Source organism: Capricornis sumatraensis, chromosome 23 (genome assembly GCF_032405125.1).
Source record: "Capricornis sumatraensis isolate serow.1 chromosome 23, serow.2, whole genome shotgun sequence".
NCBI lineage: Eukaryota > Metazoa > Chordata > Mammalia > Artiodactyla > Bovidae > Capricornis > Capricornis sumatraensis.
The window spans coordinates 9,515,610-9,537,323 of record NC_091091.1 but is presented as its reverse complement, the minus strand read 5'-3'; the positions used below and the strand labels follow the sequence as shown (position 1 = coordinate 9,537,323).

Here is a 21,714-nt window from a genome sequence, read left to right as displayed (position 1 = left end):
GCCAGGGGAGAATTTGCTAATAAGCTATTTGTTATCAATACGCTAATCTCTTCCAAGTACCAAACCCACAAAACTGTGCTAACAAGAACTCTTAACTTGCTTGGACATAACTGTAAAGATCTTTCCTCGGTAGGTTTCAGAAAGTGCTGAGAAGTCTCAACTGAGCAGTGGTCCAGGGGACGGAGGACAAGATTCTGGGCCACCATTTGCTTTACCAGGACACAGAAGTTCATCTGAGTGGTTGAGTCAGTAAGAATGCCTGCATTTTCTTGGAGGGAGGGATCTTGAATCATTTTGTCTCAGGGATCTTAATTACAGCTGGTTTTCTTAGCTTTGGAAAACTTTTTGCCAAAACACTACTTTTTACTGTTGCAGTCCTGAAAAATAGGGGACCTCAGGGTGATATGGCAAGTGACATGCTGCTGGATCATTAGTGCCTTGCCATTGACCTTGCAGGATTAAGTGGGAAGTATTTGAAAATGTACAGTTCTTTATTTTTAAACATTTATTTATTTACTTACTTTTTGTGGTGAGTGGGCTTTCTCAAATTGCAGTGAGTGGGGGCTACTCTCTAGTCGCACTGCACGGGCTTCTCATTGCAGTAGCTTCTCCTGTTGCAGAGCATGGGCTCTAGGGGCATTTGGGCTCAGTAGTTGCAGCTCATGGACTCTAGAGTGCAGGTGGCACATGCGCTTAGTTGCTCCACAGCATTTATGATCTTCCTGGACCAGGGGATCAGACTCATGCCCCCTGGCATTGGCAGGCAGATTTTTTTTTTTTTTTACCACAGGACCACCACGGAAGTATAACAGTCCTTTAAAATATGATCACTGGTTCAGCTCTCCAAGGCACATTTACCTTTCGAAGAGAGGTATAAGGCTCTCATGAGAGAGGTATAAGGCTCTTATGAGAGAGGTATAAGGCTCTCTTATACATGAAGGTATAAGGCTTCATGTTTACATTCAGATTTTGATCATTTTTGAAGGATAGTGTGCTGAAAAAAAAGGGTAACATTGGGTTGGCCAAAAAGTTCATTCAGGTTTTTCAATATGAACTTTTTGGCCAACCCAATATGTTGATGGTAATTTGGGGAACTAAATAGAGTGGTGAAATACATGAGATATATCACTGTAATCCACATAAGAAGTAAACTCTAATGTTAAATCAAGTGCCACTGTTGACTTGTGTAAAAGGTCAGTGGTGACAATTAGTTCAGCAGAGCAAAAGTAGCAAAAAAAATCTGTATACACACGCATATACATATTTTATATCATGTCTATTACATAGGCTTTTACCGTGGAGCCTCATTTCCGCATGTGATCTGCATATACATGCTTTAGGGTTGAGGGGCCTAGCTGCCAGTCTGGACCATTTTTAATGGCCTCCTTTGTGCTATCTCAGCTAGCAGGAAGGCTCATAGGAACCAAAGCTTTAAGTAAGAACTAGGTTTGCAAGGTCTGAAGTCTGCTACTGAAAACAAACAGCAACTGACTAGCAAACTGCTTTGAGTTATCAAAATTTTAGATGCACAGCTTAGATGTACTTTCTGACTCAGGGCTGAGAGTGAAAGTCGTTTTGCCCGAAATTTGACGATGTCCCTACCGGTGGTGGTGAGACTGACTGCAGCGGTGATAAATGGTAGAGGAATGCCTACTAACAAACCACCAGGAAGTACAAGAAGATGTTTCGAGCTCTTCACCCACTCCCAGTTCAGCACTACCTCTGAAGTGTTTGCTCTCAGACTGTTTATTAACCGTTAGTCCAAGGGTTGCAAAATAAAATGATGACAAAGACCATATAGATAAGGCTCACTGGGTACAGACAGTGGCAGGTTGCAGAAGGGCTGCCCCATTGAAAGGAACAGCAGCTGACAAGCTTTACAAAACTCCTGGTGCACAGGAATGCTGGCTCAGTGTTGCCATATATTATGGAATATTTTGAAAGGAAGCCTGAAATTTCATATTTGTAAATATAGGTTCTATTTTTACAGATAAACTGTCACCTTTTATCTTTCATCTTGTTGACTAAGTCAAATTGAAATGAAAAATTGGGCCATAATAAACACAGCTGATTGTTGCCAATTTACAGCTCTTGGGGGTAGCACCATCTTACCCAAGGCTTGGGATTCTAGTCCCACCTTACTACACAAGCTTCCTTAAGGTTAAGAAAATAGATTCTGAAGTTCCCACCTTGGATTTGTGATTCTTGAATACTAGTCTCATATAAACTCTCTTAGGCCAGTGAGGAGCACAGAGCCTTTGCTTTTTTTTTAATTTAAATTTAATTTTTTTACTTTACAATACTGGATTGGTTTTAATTGATAAATGCTAACATTCTGAACACTTACTACATTCCTCGTAACAAAGTATAACTGCATCATCTCATTCTTATAAAAACTATGTGATAGGTACCAAAAGTATCATTGCCACATCCCTATTTACAAACGGGGAAACTGAGGCTCAGTGTCAGGCGTAATTTCCCAGGGTCATCTAGTAAGTGGCAGACGTGAGATTTGAACTCTGACACCAGACCTCACAACCCAATTTGTAACCGTATTATACTTTCTCCTACTGCATCATGTGAACCTGCATAATTCGCATATTTATGAAGCTTCTCTAGTCCCTCTGAGCTGTGATGAATTTGAGGCCTAAAATGTCTTCATGAATCAGTAAGGACATTTTCTGCTTTTGTAGCACACAATGGCCTTCTCTTTATCCTCATCCTTTGACTTGGGGTTTGCAAAATGTGTGGGATCCTTCCAATCACTGAAGAGAGAAATTTTACAAATGCCTGGCTTTAGATCAGAGATGCCAGTCTCCTTTTCCATGTTGTTTTCTATTTGGGTAGAAATCAAAAGTTAGGACAGGAGGTTTAAAGGCCAGAGTTATGTGTTTCACCTACTTGTTGACAAGTTATTTAACCATGGCCACAAAGTACGGCCCTAACCTCAATCAGCTTTCTCACAAGTACAAGCCATGTGAGTACCTCAGTTATCCTTGGCAGAAATGCTTCAGCCTAGAGCAATATACAGAGAGTACCACTGCCGTGAATGAAAGCAGTATGATGTATCCTAGGAGTACATATATGTTTTAGCTTTGTTGTCAATGCCAGATGACGGGTGGTGGCTTCCAAGATGAGCACTGTGCTGAAAAGCATTTGGAAACCCCATGTGAATTCATCGCAGAGTGCTGTAATTGATTAGTCATGTCTTCCATGAAGACATGGGAGATATGGGACATGGACCTAGTGGCATTCCTGGTACAATCTGTTCTATGAAAGAGCTAGGTTATCTTTGCCTTTGCAGCTTGAAACCTGTGTATTTTGTTATTCTTTTACCTGTCTCTTTCACAGTTCTCCTTCTGACTCTTGCTTCTCCTCGGAAAAAATGGCCAAACGCACCTTTTCCAGCTTCGAAATATTCCTGATTTTCCTCCTTGTGATGATGACAGGGATCACGGTGGCTCTTCTCAGTCTGTTGTTTATCACCAGTGGGACTATTGAGAATCACACAGGCAAGTATCGTGAGTACTCTTAGATGCTATTGCTGCTGCTGCTGCTGCTGCTGCTAAGTCACTCCAGTCGTGTCCGACTCTGTGCGACCCCATAGACGGCAGCCCATCTATGGGCCTGAGGACAGCCCTCTCCATCTGCCATCCTTGATTCTCCAGGCAAGAACACTGGAGTGGGTTGCCACTTCCCTCTCCAATGCATGAAAGTGAGAAGTGAAAGTGAATCCTCTCAGTCGTGTCCAACTCTTAGTGACCCCATGGACTGCAGCCTACCAGGCTCCTCTGTCCATGGGATTTTCCAGACAAGAGTACTGGAGTGGGTTGCCATTGCCTTCTCCGATGCTATTCCTAGCCAGTAGGAAATTTCTTCATTATGGGGAACACCAAGGCAAGAAACAGTGTCTGCTGATAATAGGGCAGTTCACTGTACACTTAAGCACCAAGGGATGGTCATGTAACCTTTCCATCAGTTGCTCTTCATGCAATGATAGCAATTTTTATCAAATTTACCTTTGCTCCCAAATTGCCAGTGTGGTGTTCTGACATGCACTTATTTGTTTCACTTTTCCATTGATCTAAGTACAGCTTAGGATTCTTCAAGGCCCAGTGACTCCTGAGTCTCTTCTTTTTCTCTTTGCCTTCTTTCTGGCATCATCTTCTCCTGGGGGGCAAAAGGAGAAGGAAAGACCTGCTGAATGTCAATTAGTCTGTGAAACTTTAGAGACGGGATCTTGAACTCAAATGCTATGAAGGTCAGTCAAGTTCCATAAATGAGGGGAGGTGGCCCACAGTGGGGGCAGGTGTATTTCTGGTGAAGAGGGTCCACAGCCCCTCCTGAGTGCCAACTGTTTGTTATCATGTTGTCACATGGACTCAACTCTCCTGAGTTTTCAGTGAAAGCTAGAAATTGGGGGAGGCAGTTTAGATACTTTCCAATTTTTTCCTTCTCAGCAGGAAAGCTATGACAGACAGACAGTGTGTTGAAAACCAGAGACATTACTCTGCCAACAAATGTCCATATAGTCAAGGCTCTGGTCTTCCCAATGGTCACATATGGTTGTGAAAGCTGGACTATAAAGAAGGCAGAGCACCAAAAAATTGATGACTTTGACCTGTGGTGCTGGAGAAGACTCCTGAGGGTTCCTTGGGCAACAAGGAGATCAAACCAGTCAATCTTAAGGGAAATCAACCCTAAATACTCATTGGAAGAACTGATGCTGAAGCTCCAGTATTCTGATCATTTGATGCTCACAGACAACTTGTTGGAAAAGTTCCTGATGCTGGGAAAGTTTGAGCGCAGAGGAGAAAAGGGCATCAGAGGATGAGATGGCTGGATGGCATCACTGATGCAATGGACATGAACTTGGGCAAACTTCGGGAGATAGTGAGGGACAGGGAGGCCTCGTATGCTCTAGTCCATGGGGTTGCAAAGAGTCAGACATGAGTTGGTGAGTGAACAACAACAATAACTAATCAACAGTACAAAAGACAGGTGGGGATTGAATGCTTTGACCAAAGTAAAGGGTGGGCTTTACAAACGAGTTCATCTCTATCATTTTTCTAGATTCCAGAGATTGGAATTGACATATAAACACTACTGCGTATAAAATAGATAACTAATGAGAACCTACTGTGTAGCACAGGAAACTCTACTCAGTGCTCTGTGGTGACCCAAATAGGCAGGAAATCCAAAAAAAGAGGGGATACATGTATACATGCAGCTGATTCACTTTGCTGTATAGTAGAAACTAACACAAGGTTATAAAGCAAATGCATTCCAACAAAAGGCAGGGAGGGAGGAGAGAGGGCTGTCCTCAGGCCCAGTGGAGAAACAGGCAGTGTTTCTCAGCTCAGTTTTCTCTTTTGCGGCCTCTTCTCTTTTCCAGTGTGTTCTCTACCTGTCTTCATATTTCAGATTCCCTGAAAACCCAGAGAAACAGAGATCCTCTTTTCTGGCAGTGGACAGAATGAGTATTATTGCTAGAAATGAAAGAATCCATAGGACTTAACCTAGTTTTCTGTTCTAAAATTAGAGAATCTAGAGTCTGAGGCTCAGAGAGGTAATAGTGAAAATACTAGCAGCTATTTTCATTTAGTGTACAGGTGTGTTTAGTTGCTCAGTCGTGTCCAACTCTTTGTGACCCCATGGACTTTAGCCCACCAGGCTCCTATGTCCATGGGATTCTCTAAGCAAGAATACTGGAGTGAGCTGTCATTTCCTTCTCCAAGGCATCTCCCAACCCAGGGATTGAACCCAAATCTCCTGCACTTCAGGCAGATAAAATGAGAAATTTACCTAAAATGCTTGCCATAGTGGTTGATGCGAAGCAATCCTTCAATAAACAATAACTTCTATGATGCAAATAGTAAGCATTCTATGTAAATTTCTCATTTAATTCCTACAAAACTCCCATAAAGCTAGGTGCTAGCCTTAGCACCATTTTAGACATCTGAACTCCGAGATGGAGAATAAGCCCCGTGGCTATGTGACTAGATTTGGCATTGGCCTGCACCACATTTCTATGCTGGTATCCATAAGGCAGTAGCAAAGGTGCCTATTTTCCTTCCTTGCAATACTTGATGTTTCGTAGAATACTTGGGCTTAGGGGTAGGAAGGCATGGATTCTAACTGCGCTTAGAATGGGGATGAAAGAGCAGCTGATTCTGAGTTGGAGGGTCTGATTGGGCACCTGATTCATCATATGCTTTCTATGGAAACTTGGTTAAATCATTTCTCTGGGTTTCAGTTTCTTTATAAGTAAAATGGAGGTGATTGGATGATGTGATCTCTAAACTTTCTTGAGTTCCAGAATTCTGGAACCCAGAAGAAGTCTGCTGTCAATCTCTTGCCTAAGTACTTTCTGACCACTGATGCATGTAACACTGACGTGTGTTGCTTTGACCAACCCTGGCTGTTGTCTGAGGTAGAAACAGACAAAATGAAATATATAAGATGTCTAAATGTGTAAATAAAACTGAAGCTATATGTCAGCCATCAGCCATTGTTCTAAATTTTGACTATATATTAAGATATTAATTGTCAATAAACTCTAGTAAGTAGGAGATGATTCATGTTATGAGAAAGTTATGTTACTTTTCTTCATAGATGAAAAAAGTTGAGGTAAAATAGGTTAAGTCATTTATTCAGCTAATAAAGGTAGAGTTAATTTTCAAACCCCAGTTGTTTCTCACATCTGCCCTTTTAGTCTCTATCCCATTTTGCCTCCCTTATATTGGGATGTGTGTGTGATGTTAATATAGGGTATATATATTAATGTGCATACCTATATGGTGATATGAGAACAGTTAACATAAGGTGGGACTTAAATACAATAATTTAAGTTGGCATTAAGAATTAAAGATCTAGAAGACCTTTTAAGAATAAAAGATCTAGGTTGCATTAAGCATAAAGCATCTAGAGCAGGGTAGAGACAGTGGGGTTACATCCTGGAGGTAAGGAGTTGAGCTGGATTTGGGTAGGGTGGAAATGAACCACTCTAACATGTAGTGGAGATTGACTGGTAAAACGGAGAGGAGTAAGGTCTCTGGATGGAGAGAATATTAGAACCCAGAGGCCAGGTTTAATAGACTGTGTGCCAGGAACCTGGTGCCTGATTTGTCTGGCTGGAGTAGAAGTGCCAGGTGAGTGAATGAAGGGCTACAGGTTTAACAGGAACAGCCTGAGGGAGAAGTTGAAGGACATTTGTCAGAGGCCTTTATTGTTAGGCTGAAACATTTCTGAGCCATGAAAAAGATCCTCCTTGGGATTATGATATAAACCAAGTTCCTAGGATGTTTCTCACAGTGTATCTTGCATGTAAGAAAATATACAGAGATTCTTCCTTAAGAAGCTGAATCTGTGTGTCCTAACTGAGGCCAAGTGCATGGGTTAGAATTTCTTAAATATCTTATTTTTTTGATTCAGGTGTTCCATCCACCCAGAGCCCTCCAGCTACCCAGGTCTCTGCAGCCCCTCAAAACTCAACACCCTCCCGGGCCCCCACAACTACCCAGGTATCTCCAACACCCAGCACCCCAAAGACTACCCTGTTTCAGAACTTCAGTGGCTACCATATTGGTGTTGGGCGAGCTGACTGCACAGGACAAGTATCAGATATCAATTTGGTAGGTAAATCATGGGATCCTTGAAGAGACTGTGAAACAAATGATTTTATTTGTTCAATACCCTGCATTTATCGCTAATTGTTATGTCTTAATCTTCTCCATTTGTATTGACTTCACGGCTATCTAACGTTTTGAATATTGTACTATAAGGAAGAGGGATTTTTTACTTAACCACAACTCCCTTGTAAACTCAACTGGCCCTTTTTTATGAATGAAATTGGCAGAGTGGGCAAACTCTGATACTACAGGGGATGGGCAGGTACCCTAAATGACTGAAGCAGGCCAATATAAGATAAATGTCTAGTAAATCCTAAGTGTGGGCGGCAACAGAAAGTGGGTACAACTAGAAAGTTTGAGTGGTTTTAGCTGGTCATTGGCATGTAAGAGTGTGAAACTAGGGCTGCCTCACTTTACAGTTTTTTAAAGAGAAGCCAGGGATTCCCTAGAGGCTCACACAGATTAAGAATCTGCCTGCAATGTGGGAGACTGGGGTTTGATCCCTGGGTTGAGAAGATACCCTCAGAGTCGGACATGACTGAAAGACAGAGAGAGAGAGTGAAAAAGTTCCTGGATTGAAAATCTGAGGATTTAAATCTCTCTGTTGGAAAATGTAAGCAACTCTAGTTAAAACCGGAAATCTGGTGTGGGCCAACACTGTGTTAGCCAAGTAAAACCCTTTTTAGGGCCAGAGATGGCCTGTGGGCTGCTGGCATGCAACCTCCAGGCTGTGATGTTAGACACACACTTCTAGCTACCCTTTCCTAGGGAATCAGAGCATGAGATTTCCTGATAGGATTTTTTTCCCCCCTCCAACCAAATAATCTTTAGATTCTAGAAATTATTCCTAGTTGTCCTTTCTGAAAAGTGACTCTGGAATGTAAACTTTAAATGAGCACTTGCATGAGGGATAAGCAAGCAGTAGAGGGACCATGCTGGAGACCTGGGTGCAGCTTTTATGGGTGCGCTTTGTGACACGGTGAGAGAAGGGGTTTAAGATTGATGTATTTGGTGGGCTACAACGTTGGGAGGGACAACACTGTAAAAGCCAGGGTGAGGTACCCTCAGTAAAGATAACTGTGTCCTAAAGAAACCATTTTCTTTAGGAAAAAAAAAAAAAAAACGAAAACAAAAAAAAAACAACCCACACACCAGAAAACCAAAGTGAAGAGGCCTTCAGTCTTCAGGGTATTCCTGGAAATGTAGGATGATACTTGAGGAAGTATTTCCTTCTGTAGTACCTTACATAGGCTCGAGAAAAGATCCTGTTTCAAAGAAAAGAAAAACCCTGAAAGGTCTCCAGCATTATAACACAATCCCCAAGTCACACCAGCTCCTGCCTTGTCCACGGGCCAGCGAATAGCTTCTTCCAACCCGGCCATTACTTTGCCTCTATCTATACAGAACAGTAAAGACTGTTTTTTGTGTGTGATGTTGGCTTTACTCTTGGAAACACATTTGCTGTCTCACTCACACAATCCATGGTGTCAAGTGGATTGCTTTTCTTTGCCTATGTAGTCTCTTGTGGGGTTGTGCCTGGCTTCTGGTAGCAGGGGAATGAGAAGAAGTGAGGAGTGGTCTGATGCTCTCTTCCTCTTTAGATGGGCTTCAGCAAAACTGGCCAGTATGCACGGGGCATCCTCACGAGGTTGTACAGTCGTGCGTTCATCATGGCGGAGCCGGATGGGTCCAATCGCATAGTGTTTGTCAGCATCGACATAGGCATGGTATCCCAGCGACTCAGGCTGGAGGTAAGTGATTGGGGTGAGAAAGAGTTGCCGTGGTTTAAAGGCAAAGCCTGCAGGTGAATTTAACTAAGTAACGAAGCTCTCCTGGGTTTCTCACCCAGTGAATTTCCACTACCCTCAGGATTATAAGCTCTTGACAATCCAGCTGATAATCAAGTGAGGAGGATGAGCCTTATTATTCCATTGTGAGTCTGCTTGGTTGGAACTTGCTTTCCATACTGCTGACGGCTTGTCATCATTATTAATGCCAATATATTTCACAAGCTTATTATGTCCCACGTTACTTTCCTGTACACTGTCATTTAATCTTCCTTTTTAGAAGTCTGAGAGTGCCAATTAATTACTAACCCTTCCTTCAAGGTTTTAGACAATTGAAAATAGTTGCAAGGAATGAAAGAGAATGCAAGTGCAACTCTAAGATGAAATTGGCCATAAATTGCTGAAGCTGGGTGAAAGGCACATTGTACTATTCTGATGTGTACATATTTGAAAATGTCCATAATAAAGGAGAATACAACATTAACCCTCTTCATCTCTAAACTGTATTGTAGAATATCACAGGGCCTGTGATTTCCCCCCAATTTAGATCATGTTACCCCACTGTGGGAAAGTTGAGCTCAGCAGCAAGGTACCTGGGAGTCCTGGGCAGGCAGCTTGTAAGATGCAAGGGGTAAAGGAGGAAGAGAGAAATAGTGACAGACAGATGGACTTCCAAGTCTGTCTCTCAGCCAATTTCTAGACCCTGATCCAATTATATTTTCTCCAAGGATCAGGACACAGAAAGAAAGTATACTCTCAGCGTCTTCTCACATATTCACAAATGTGAGAAAGAGGAGCGTCTGGAACATCCAGAATATCCACTATTATCCATCAAATATCCACTATTCAGTGTCATGTTCTACCAGTCTCACCAAATAAGACTTGCTCCTCTTGTGTGAAAGGGCTGTGTGAAGGAGCCCAGAGGAGGGATGACGCGAGAGCTTAAAAACATGTCTCCAGTGTCACCCACTTATGGGGAGTAGGATGGGAACCTCTCACATCTGTGGAAACATGCTGAGCAGAGAATGCAGTGCTTTTCCAAGCCCTGCACTTAACACAACTATGAGGTGGATCTGTTGTTATCCCCAATTTATAGATAAAGAGACTGAGTCTTAGAGAACTTTCCAAAGTTCACACAGTTAGCAAATGGTAGAGCTGAATTCTGAGTGCATATATATGCCTGGTACCAGAGCCTACATTCTTAAAAGGAGGTCATTCTATTATCTTGGAGAGCATTGACTTTTTGCAAGATACTTTGTTGGTCACTTCAGGGGGCACACAGCTAAATGAATCATAAGCCATGTTGATGAACTCACTACCTGGTTGGGGGATTAGAGGAAGGACTATACCAGAAATACGCAAATAACTTTAATTTATTGGAATAAAGGACAATGGTTTATTATAGTTATCTATTCATGAGTAATAAATAGCTCCTCCCAAACAGGGACTTAATGAACATCTCTTGTTTTATCTCACCATTCTGTCGATGAGGAATTCGGAGCTGGCTTAGCTAGGTGATTCTGAATTAGGGTAGCTGGCTGTCAAGGTGTTGGCAGAGGCTGCAGTCATCTGAAGGCTCAAGTAGGCTAAAAGATCCACTTTCAGGATGATCCAGTCTCGTGGCTACTGATCATTTCCCCACTGTCCATATCCTCATGACAGAGCAACTCCCTTATAGCGAGTAACTCAAAAGAGCAGTGGAAATGACACTTGATTGGGTAGTTTTATTTATTTAATATTTGTTGTTACTTATTTATTTGGCTGTACTGGGTCTTACTTGCAGCATGTGAGATCTAGTTTCCTGATCAGGAACTGAACCCAGGCCCCCTGCATTGGGAACATGGAATCTTAGGCCCTGGACCACCTGGGAAGTCCCTGAAAGAGTAGAATTGGTTGATTTGGGGGAGAGAGCTATCAAATCAAGGGGACAGCTTGATTTGTACATGTACAAATCATATACACAGAAACACAGGGAGAAATGCAAATGGATAAATGCCTGGAAGATACGTTGGTCATAATTTGTAGGTCTCTGGAATGCTTGGTTGTTTATGATTCTGGGTGATGGAGATTCTTAGAAAACTTTTGCAAGGGAGTGATGCAAACACAGTTCTGCCTAAGGATGATTAATCAGACAGTGATGTTTGAGGTAGGTTGAAACAGACCAGAGCTAGAGGTGAAGACACACATTGGGAGAGTCCTTAAGTTAACATCAAGGCTCTCCTGATGATAGTTTAGTTGGGAAAACAGTAATCACATCAGGCATTTCAAACAGGGGATAAGGTATGGGGAGATTTCCCAAGGTGTTAGAAGGCTAAAAGAACTGAAAAGGGAAACTAGCACTGCAGGAAGGATTCCCACTTTTCCTGGCAATTCCCCCTGCATTGTGTAATGCTGCAGAAAAGTCTTGAACCAGTGGGACTGCAGCGAGACTATACGGCGCTAGGAAGCCAAATGTTAACGTGATTTGGGGATGAGCTGGCATACGAACCAATGCTTAACATAGTCCTGTGATAAATCAGGTATTGTTCCAAGTGCTCCATATATATTAGTTCATTTAATCCTCCAAAAAACTGTATGAGGGATATACTATTATTATGTCATTTGACAGATTGGGAAACTGAGTTTCAGAGGACCAAGTAACTTGTCTAAGGGTACAGAGCTAGAAACTATCAGAAGTGGGATTCAAACACTGACGTCTTCCTGCTGGAGAGTATGGTCATTACCACAGCACCGTACTGTTTTTCTGAGGAATCAAAAGTGGTTCTGATTGGGAAATGGTGGGGTCATTAAGTAGAAATAAGACTTCAAACCTCTGTCTCTCCATACTCTACCTTTGGGGGTAGAGTATGGAGGGGATGGGGATTTAATGTGTTGGGTTGGAGACCACTATCCAGTCAATAGTTGGCACCATTTAACCATCTCTTCCAATTTTTACTTCCCCCTGCAATCTGAGACCCAGAGGAAAGACTTTGAAATGAACCCACTTACTTATCCCAAGTTAATCCAAGGGGAAAGTGTGAAAAATAACTCTTAACTAGACTAGTGCCATTAAGTTTATTATAACACCTGGTTTTAGTCAGGTTCTCAGTCTCACCTTTAAGAGTGATAACATTTTCAGCATGGAGAAAAGATTAAAGAAAAGATCTCCAAGCAGTGATGCTGGACAGGAAAACAGAATGACTTTTCTAGCTCTTTCTGTGTCACGTTTCCAAGAGTGTCAGCAACAGGAAATGGAATGGAAACGGAAGTCAGACAATTGAGCTATAGACATTAATATAACTTTATAGGTCTATGATAAAAATACCCCTCCTTTCATGAAGTAGGAAACATGCTCTTATAATAGTTATTGGCAGGCATTGTTATTAGATGATGGAGTCTTTAATTTTTTTCTTTTTTCCAGAAGTCTCACATGTCTGACTTCATCTCAGAGACTATAGTTTAGGATAAGATTTCTGTGAGCTGTTTGTAGTCTTTTCGTTTTAAAATTCAAGATTCATAACTTCTATGTTTTTAAGAGCTTGATTCCTGCATAGAATGTACTTAATTCTAAAAATCCTGTTACAGTTCATTAGAAATAAAAATGGGTGGGACATTAGAGCTTTAAAGTTGACTGGCAGTTCTTTCTTTTCCACAACCTTCTTGCCTTGGTTACAGAATTGTAAAATTATCAGCTTCTACTTTTAATAAAATTTTTATTTTATATTGTGGTATAGCCAGTTAACAACGTTGTGATAGCTGCAGGTGCACAGCAGAGAGACTCAGCCATACATATATACTTATCCATTCTCTACTAAACTCTCCTCCCATCCAGGCTGCCACATGACATTGAGCAGAGCTCCCTGTGCTTTCTGGTAGGTCTTTCTTGGTTGTCCATTTTAAGTATAGCACTGTAGAACATCAGCTTTTTAACTTTGCTTAAGCTTTCATGGTGTCCATTCATTGATGGTTTCCCCTTCTCCCTACAGACATTTCTTCTTCATGAAGAAGGGTGCTTGCCCCACCCAACTCTGGTATTACACAGTAATAGTTACTGTGTAAAAGAGTATGTAAGAGTGATGAAGAGTTGGGCTGGAATTAGAATCAAACAGAACATGGAACCTCACTGGGATGGAGAGTGTAGGCTTGTAATGTTGGTCTTTACTGTTGTTCAGCCACTACGTTCTGTCCTACTCTTTGTGACCTCCATGGACTGTCCATGGCGTTCTCCTGGCAAGAATACTGGAGCGGTTTGCCATTTCCTTCTCCAGGGAATCTTTCCAGATCAGGGGTTAAAGCTGTGTCTTCTGCATTGGCCTGCAGTGCAGATTGTTTATTACTGAGCCACCAGGGAAGCCCAGTGTTGGTCTAATTACTTTCTATTTCCTTTCCACATTTTCCTGGTATTGTTTGGTTGCTTACATGGATGTGGTAAACCTAGCAATCAGTATATGGGGCATGGAGAGGTTAAGGAGACTAGATGGTTTGTGATATCTCTTCCTGATTCAATGACCACATGACTAGAATGAGGGTGGTGGAGCTCTTTACCTAAAATAGAAGAAGTTAAATGGATGTGTTTATGTAGGTTCAGTAGGTAACACACCAGTTGCTGCTGTTTCCTTATATACCCATGATGTGCTGGAACTGGCTTGTACCACCTCATGAGGGTTGATTGTTAAATATGTAGAAACTTTGTGAACTGGTGGTTAAACTTTCGGTAGCTTGAAATTCACTATGGTGAGAGTATTTACACCATGGAAATTGGCAGATGATACAAATAAGGATTTTCTTTTAATCAAAGTGGACAGCACTGCCAATCAAAAAAGGCACTCTTTGGGGTCTTCCCTGCTGGTCCAGTGGTTAAGGTTCTGTCCTCCCATTGCAGGGGGCTTGGGTTTGATCCCTGGTCAGTGAACTAAGATCCTACATGCCCCATGACATGCCACCCCCACCCCAAAAGTACTGTTTTTTGCTAAGCCCAGATTTGGATTCAGAATCCTTCTCAGCACATTACTTCTGATAGTAGCCACCCATGAACAGGACTAAATGCATGAGATAAGCAGTAGTTGCCAGCTCTGACATAAATGAGTTTTCACCATTGTCCCTGGTATTAGGTTATAGTATCTTACATCGAGGAAGGTTGCTTTGGGATTGACACTTTTGCTGGAACACTTTAATAATTTTTGACACAAAAAAGTCAAAACATCTTTCACAAACCACAGTGATACCAAACTTTTTATTGCAGATGATTAAAGCAAAAATAGAAATAGGTATTCGGCAGTAATGCAGTATTTTGAAGTCAATTATACTTCAATAAAAAAGAGTCATTTTAGCCAAAAAAAAAAAAAAAAAGAGAGAGAGAAATAGGTACTTGACAACATCACTAATTTTCTGTTGTTTTCTTGATGTGTGTATATCCTCCAAAGACCTAATTTATTATTTCTTTGGATGTTCATTGACTAATTCAATGAACACTTACTGACTCTTTAAGGTATCTACTGCTGTGCAGCAAGTCATCAGAAAGCTCAGTGGCTTAAAGTAACAAAATTTTGTATTATTGCTCAGGATTTTGGTGAATGGCTGGGTTGGGTGAGTCTGACTTGTGTTAGAGCCACAGTCACTATCGTTACTTTTGTTATCATGAGGTTTGACTCAAGATATTGGCTGCAGCTGCAGGTGTTTGAATCTTGACTGAGGCTGAAGGATCACCTTTTATGGTTGCTCACCAAATGGCTAGCAAGTTAATGATGGCAGGGTGATTCCTTTCCCCATGGACCTGCCCACAGGGCTGCTGGGGTGTTCTCAGGTCATAGCAGGTGGTCTTCCCAGACCAATAAGTGTAAGTGTCTGTGTCTGGGAATACTGAGTTCTTCATTGTGGGAAATGAGACAGTAAAGAGGCTTCTTCCCTGTCTGTTCACTGCTCCCAGGGTGCTTGCCCCACCCAACTCTGGTATTGCATGACCACCTTGCTCTCTTTGGTTAAGCCTCTGATGAAAGGTAACATCTGTGGAAAGATCTTTCCTCACTAATGCCTATCACGTTCTTTTTCCTTACCTAGCAATATTTTTTCTCAGCATTTATCACTCTGTGATATAATATTACATATTTATCTTTCCCTCACTAGAATGAAAACTTTTTCAGGGTAGGGACCTCATATATCCCTAGTGCTTAAAACAGTGTCTGGACAACGAACGGGTGAGAGCCCTAGGTCTGCAGGTAGACTTGGATCTAGACTCTGACTCTATTTATTATATCACCGGGCAACTTATTTTACTTCTGGACGCATCAATGTTCTTAGCTAAAAGATAAGATTAAAAACGCCTACCTCTGGGTGGTGTTATAAAGATTTTTAAATGGCATGATGTAATACCTAGCATTGTGCTTGCACACGTCAAGAATCTATAAAATGTTAGCAGTTGCAATTGTTGTTGATGTCGTTGTTACTGAGATGGTGAACTCAAGCACAGAGGGAAAGGTCACGTGACGGGGATGTCCAACGCAGTGATTAGCCTCATCAGAGCTTTTTCTCAGGCTAAGCACCTGTGTTATTCCTCTTCTTAGTTCTGATTGTTCTTTTTTTTCTTCAAGGTCCTGAGCAGGCTCCAGAATAAATACGGCTCCCTATACAGAAGAGACAATGTTATTCTGAGTGGCACTCATACACACTCGGGTCCAGCAGGATATTTCCAGTACACAACATTTGTAATTGCCAGTGAAGGATTTAGCAATCGTACTTTTGAGTACATGGTCACTGGCATTGTGAAGGTAGGCAAGGGGACTTAGAGGCAACTGTTGTTTAGCATTGCTTACAGCACCTTAGGAGAGGTCTCTTATGATACAGAGAGTTCCTATAGGATCTTGGATACCAGCCCAGAATGACACCAGCCCTGTGGCTCTCCAGGTTTCATCCCATAGTAGGGATAAGTTGGAGACGAAAGAAATTGTCCACAGGGCTCTTCTATTTATATCAACTAAGTTCTTATGCCCACTAGGATTTCTAACTTTACAACTTTTTTCTTTTTTAACCCATAGAGCATTGAGATAGCACACACAAATATGAAACCAGGCAAAATCTTTATCAATAAAGGGACTGTGGATGGTGCACAGATCAACCGAAGTCCTACTTCTTACCTTTGGAATCCACAGTCAGAGAGAGCAAGGTGAGGGGGCCAGTTATCGGAATGAAACGCATGTGCTTTCCTTTAGGAACTATCAACAAAATTTAAGAACAGGGTTGTTAGTTGATGGATATAGTGAAGCCTGAAAGAGTATTAAAGCTGAAATAATTTAAAAGCATGTCTATAATCTAAGACAACCAGAAATGAGACTGTAGAAGCACAGAAAAACCTGTGTACACATCTTCCCACTTTGCTGGCTGTGGGAATTGGATGTGAACGTTTGAAGGACTCTAGGCTTTCAAATCAGGTGCACCTGTGGTCTTGTCTTTATCACTTTGTAGTTGTGTGACCTTTATTGATTTACTTAAACCTTAATTTATTGGCTCTCAGCTTCTCATCTGTAAAATATAAAATTATGCATAACATATTTGTTCAATTAATGAACAGCTCTTTTTATTATGTTATTCAGAAGAAATCATTTTAGTCCAGGGGAATGTAGCAAGATAGATAAGGTAAAAGAATAAAGAAGTTGGCATGAAGAGCAACCCATAAAACTGGCATAATTGAATGGGACAACTTAAGGAAGGCCATTATTTAAAAAATTTTTTAATGTGATAAACTGGGTTTTTGACAGAAGAGAAGTACTTGGTTACTATGGCAGAATAAAATAATATCTCAGTCCAACCTGATATTTTACATTTGTCTACATATTTTTTGATAAATTTCAAAGGAGTTGATTTTTAGAAAATACACTCTGATTTCCCTTCAAAGGACATAAAAGAACACTTTAAGTTGTAGGTCAGGCATGCTTTTGATTTTGCACATTCCCTGCTATTTTTAAGAGATTTCACTAAAATTTGATATGAGTAGAAATTTCAAAAACTAATCCTTTCCATGAGAAATAATATATGCCCTATAATATTTCAAAAATGTATATTTCATCTCCAGTTAGCTGACCTATGCCCCTGACTTTGGTCACATTTGCAAACATTTCTTTAGCTAAGAAATAAGACCCTGGATGCAGTTTGTACGATTACAGGTGCCAGGGAACCTTGCTTACTGAGAGTCATTTTGTTTTTTGTGTCAGCTTCTGATTTATCATACACAAGGGCCAGGCTCTAGCCTAGAACTCACTAAGTGTGTTTATTTTGCTGACTAGGTATTCTTCAAATACAGACAAGGAAATGGTGCTCTTGAAAATGGTAGATCTGAATGGAGAAGAGCTGGGTCTTATCAGGTACTGTTTACTTTTTAAAAAAAATTCTGTCTGGATAAATTTCTTTATATGACAGAGAGGGAAAAAAGAGACCAGAATATTGGCAGCAGAGGCTAAGAATAGGCTGAGTGGTGGAGTTGGAGCTGGGATCCAGCCATGTGCCCTCGGGTATGGTTCTCAGCATCCTAGGTCTAACAAAAGGATTATATGAATGAAGGATCTGAGTGAACGAGTTAAGCAGTGTCTGACATATGATAGGCTCAGTAAATGCTAGTGGTTATTACTGTATCAAGATCTCATGTGGAGGTTATTACTACTTTATCAAGATAATCATAGATAGAGGACAGTGATCTCTTGGAAATGAGAAAACAATCTGACCAACCAGGCAAGTGACTATGAGTTTGAGATTATTGACCTGTGTTTTTCTAAAAGGAATGTGTGTGTGTGTGTGTGTGTGTGTGTGTGTGTGTTAGTTGCTTAGTCATGTCCGACTCTTTGCAACCCCAAGACAGCAGCTTACCAGGCCTCTCCGTCCATGGGATTCTCCAGGCAAGAACACTGGAGTGGATTTACATTTCCTTCTCCAAAAGGAACTATAGAAAGAAAGTGAAGTCGCTCAGTTGTGTCCAACTCTTTGTGACCCCATGGACTGCAGCCCACCAGGCTCCTCCATCTATGGAATTTTCCAGGCAAGAGTACTGGAGTGGGGTGCCATTTCCTTCTCCGTCTAAAAGGAATAAGTTAAGTCTAACGCAGTACAATGCCAATTAGTGATGAAAGCAGAACCGAGACCACCTAATGGAAGCAGATGAGGTAAAATCACAGCTTGGCAGAGATTTTGGGCTCCATTTCATATGTAAGAAAACACATGGATTCTGTTTTCTTTGAAAAGAAGTCATTTTTATTCCTGTGTGATTTTGGTGGCTGTAATTGAGCTGGCTAAGGAATTGCCTGGGTAGGTAATAGTCCCAGACACTCTGTCCAGTGGACTTCCAGACTGATGCACGAATGCCCTAAGGAAGTGGATGCTAGCACATGGGTGCCAGAGTCAAATAGCTTGGGTCCACTCTGGACTCTCATTCCTAGTAGCTGTGTGACTTTGGTCGAGTTTCTTAACTTCTCTGTGTCTGTTTTCTTACTCTAAAATTGAGGGATGAAATGAGTCCTTAAATACTGATAATAACTTTGTAAAGGAAGTAGGGATTTATCAGGGAGGATTAGAAAATATCTAGGTGAAAGTTTCTATGTAAGTAAAATTAAGTAACTTGAAAGTAATAAGAGGTGAAGAAAAACATTAAAGATTATGATTAATCAGTTCAGATACTAGGGGTGGTCCTAACTGCATGGAGAACACACAGTGGCAAGGAGCTCATGTTTCAGCCTTAGGTACAGGTTTTCAGATTTGAATTCAGGCCCAGCCCTGTCACTTACTAACCCTGGGTCTTGAGGAAAGTAATTTATCTACTTATATGTCAAACTATCCTGTTTGAAAATGAGACTAGTAATAATACCTCTTAGGATTATTTGAAAATTAAATGAGATAATGCATGCAAAACTCTAGTTCTGTGCCTGACATAGAAAGAATTTCATAATTTTAACTGAAAGGTAAGAAGTAAACAATACAGTACCTCTTCTGAAAATTCCATTGTTGGTGTATTGGTGTGCTTGAACTTCTTAGCATTGGAGTTAGTTCTTTGGGGTTCAAGTGAGGTCACTAAAAATTCCCTGATAAAATAAACATTATTATGTGGGTTGCTGTAATAGAATTCCTTCTTTGAGTGCATTAATTCATCTATTGATTAGTTGCCACCTAGTATTTAACACAGTAGTCTTCGTAAATATCAGACATGCAATTATGTTCTTGAGGTATATTGTTATGAATCAAACATAGACACTATCTTCAAGAGTCGTACAGGCTAGTGGGATGGTTAGGGCTGGAGAAAGAGACAGAGGCAGACAGACAAGTAATCATAACGTAAATCAGATGGTTGTCAGTGCTATCACCTGGGAATTTAAAGGCACTGAGCTCTACCTGGGAGCATAGTGGAAGGCTTCAAAGAGGAAATGACATTTGAGCTGGACTTGAAGGAGCCATGGGTTTCTCAGGGGGCCATGAGAAAACTGCATGATGAGGCCAGAGTATGGGCTTAGGTCAGGGAGGGGGTGAGAGATGAATCTGGAAAGGCAAGCTACCTCTCGATTTTTGAGCACCTTCATGGGGAATTTGGTTAGGAGACAGTCAGGATAAGAACACGTATGTATGACTAGTTAGATGGAAAATCCCCAAATTTGTTAGAAAAAGAAGATGCCTTTTCCCTTATAGTTTCTACCTAATTCTTGGCTGAATGACTGAGACCATTCATGATTCCCTTTTATCAGTTTCTGAGTCATTGAACAATGCCAAGAGAACATTCAATGATATTTTGGGGGCCAGATGTTCTTTGCTTCCTTGCATGTAACTGTATAATATATCTGGAAGTTCCAGGGTCAACTGTCAAGGTTATAATGATGCTTCTCCATCTGCTGTGCTTAACAGCCTGCAATAACTTTCTATTGTTTCTATAGCTCCCATATGTTATCCTTGATGTAATTGCCCCTGCAATTGCCTCTTGTTGCATAGGGATAATTGCTCTCTGAATACATTAAAAATGATCCAAAACATAAAGTCAAATCTGGGCTGCTAACTAACTCAGCCACCATATGTAGGTACCTGCTGTGAGATAGAATCCCAAGGTATGAGGAGTTTGGAAGCACAGCATCTCAGATTTACAGAGTATAAAGTCACCGAGTTTAAATTTCAGCTGAAGCCTACAAAAGTGATGCAACCTGCCCAATGTTATGGCCAAGACTATTCACTATGAAAACCATGTTGAAGTTCATCATTTATTCTTTGCTACTTTCATTTTTATTTTCATTTCTTCACTTAAAAGTCTGCACCAGTCACCTACGATATGCCAGGCAGTGCTTTCTAGTCCTTGAAACGATTCATTTCTAGTAAAAGGTCCTAAAGTCAGAAGTCAAATACCTTTGTCTGTGCTTCTTGAGCAAATCCTTTAAATCTGAGACTCCACTTTTACATTTCTCAAATGTAGATGTATAATATGATGACGTCCCTCCACATACAGACTGTTATGCATTCATTTATTTATTAAGTATTGTGGAATACATGTGTCATGAACTGAACTAGTACTATAGAATACACTAATGAGAAAAAATCGATGTCCTAGGTATTGCTCCTTATCGAACCTATAGTCTATTGGTGGAGACAAAGGTGATCAAATAGTGATATAAACCAATGTATAATTATAATTGCATTGAGTGCTGAAAAAGGAAGGTATGCAGAGCTGTGAAGTGACTTGACTTGATCAGGAAGTTGGGAAAGGCATCCCTGACGGCTCAGTGGGTGAAGAATCCAGCTGCAATGCCGAAGATACAGGAGACGTGGGTTCTGTCCCTGGGTCAGGAAGATCCCCTGGAAGAGGAAATGGCAACCCCAATGGACAGAGGAGCCTGGCAGGGTATAATCCAAAGGGTTGCAAAGAGCCAGACATGACTGAATACACATGCAGATGTCAGTTGTCCCCAAGGATAAGACAGTGGAACAGAAAACCAAGACAGGTTGAGAATTGACTGGCAAAATGTGAGGGTGGAAAAGAGCATTTAACACAGAAAAATATGTGCAGAAGTAATATAGCCTGTTTGAGGAGTTGATAGAAGGTCTGTGTGGCCGAAGTACAGAGGACAGTGAGGTAGGGTGCTGTGAATGAAAAGTTAGAGGTAAAGGTTAGACACCGTGATAAAGATTTGGGTCTTTATACAGAAAAATAGAAAATCACTGAAGTATTTAAAGCTGGGGTTGGGAACTGGGGGCTCTTGAAGGGTTAGGAAGAATAGTGACTTGAAGAATGAAAGAATCATGTGTATGAAATTATTTCATAAACCATTAAGTCCTCTACAATTGTCCAACACTTGCCTCGGTTGATC

The 21,714-nt window shown here is 41.1% G+C and overlaps 1 protein-coding gene across 1 annotated transcript in view; it reads left to right on the top strand.

Moving 5' to 3' along the window:
• Positions 1-3,385: 3,385 nt before the first annotated feature.
• ASAH2 (N-acylsphingosine amidohydrolase 2) overlaps positions 3,386-21,714 on the top strand; it is a 66,139-nt gene continuing 47,810 nt past the window's right edge. The window contains exons 1-6 of the mRNA XM_068961778.1: positions 3,386-3,521; positions 7,435-7,634; positions 9,233-9,382; positions 15,985-16,161; positions 16,429-16,556; positions 17,674-17,751. Of these exons, the coding sequence (XP_068817879.1) occupies positions 3,386-3,521; positions 7,435-7,634; positions 9,233-9,382; positions 15,985-16,161; positions 16,429-16,556; positions 17,674-17,751 (869 nt within the window). The remainder of the gene's footprint in view (positions 3,522-7,434; positions 7,635-9,232; positions 9,383-15,984; positions 16,162-16,428; positions 16,557-17,673; positions 17,752-21,714) is intronic.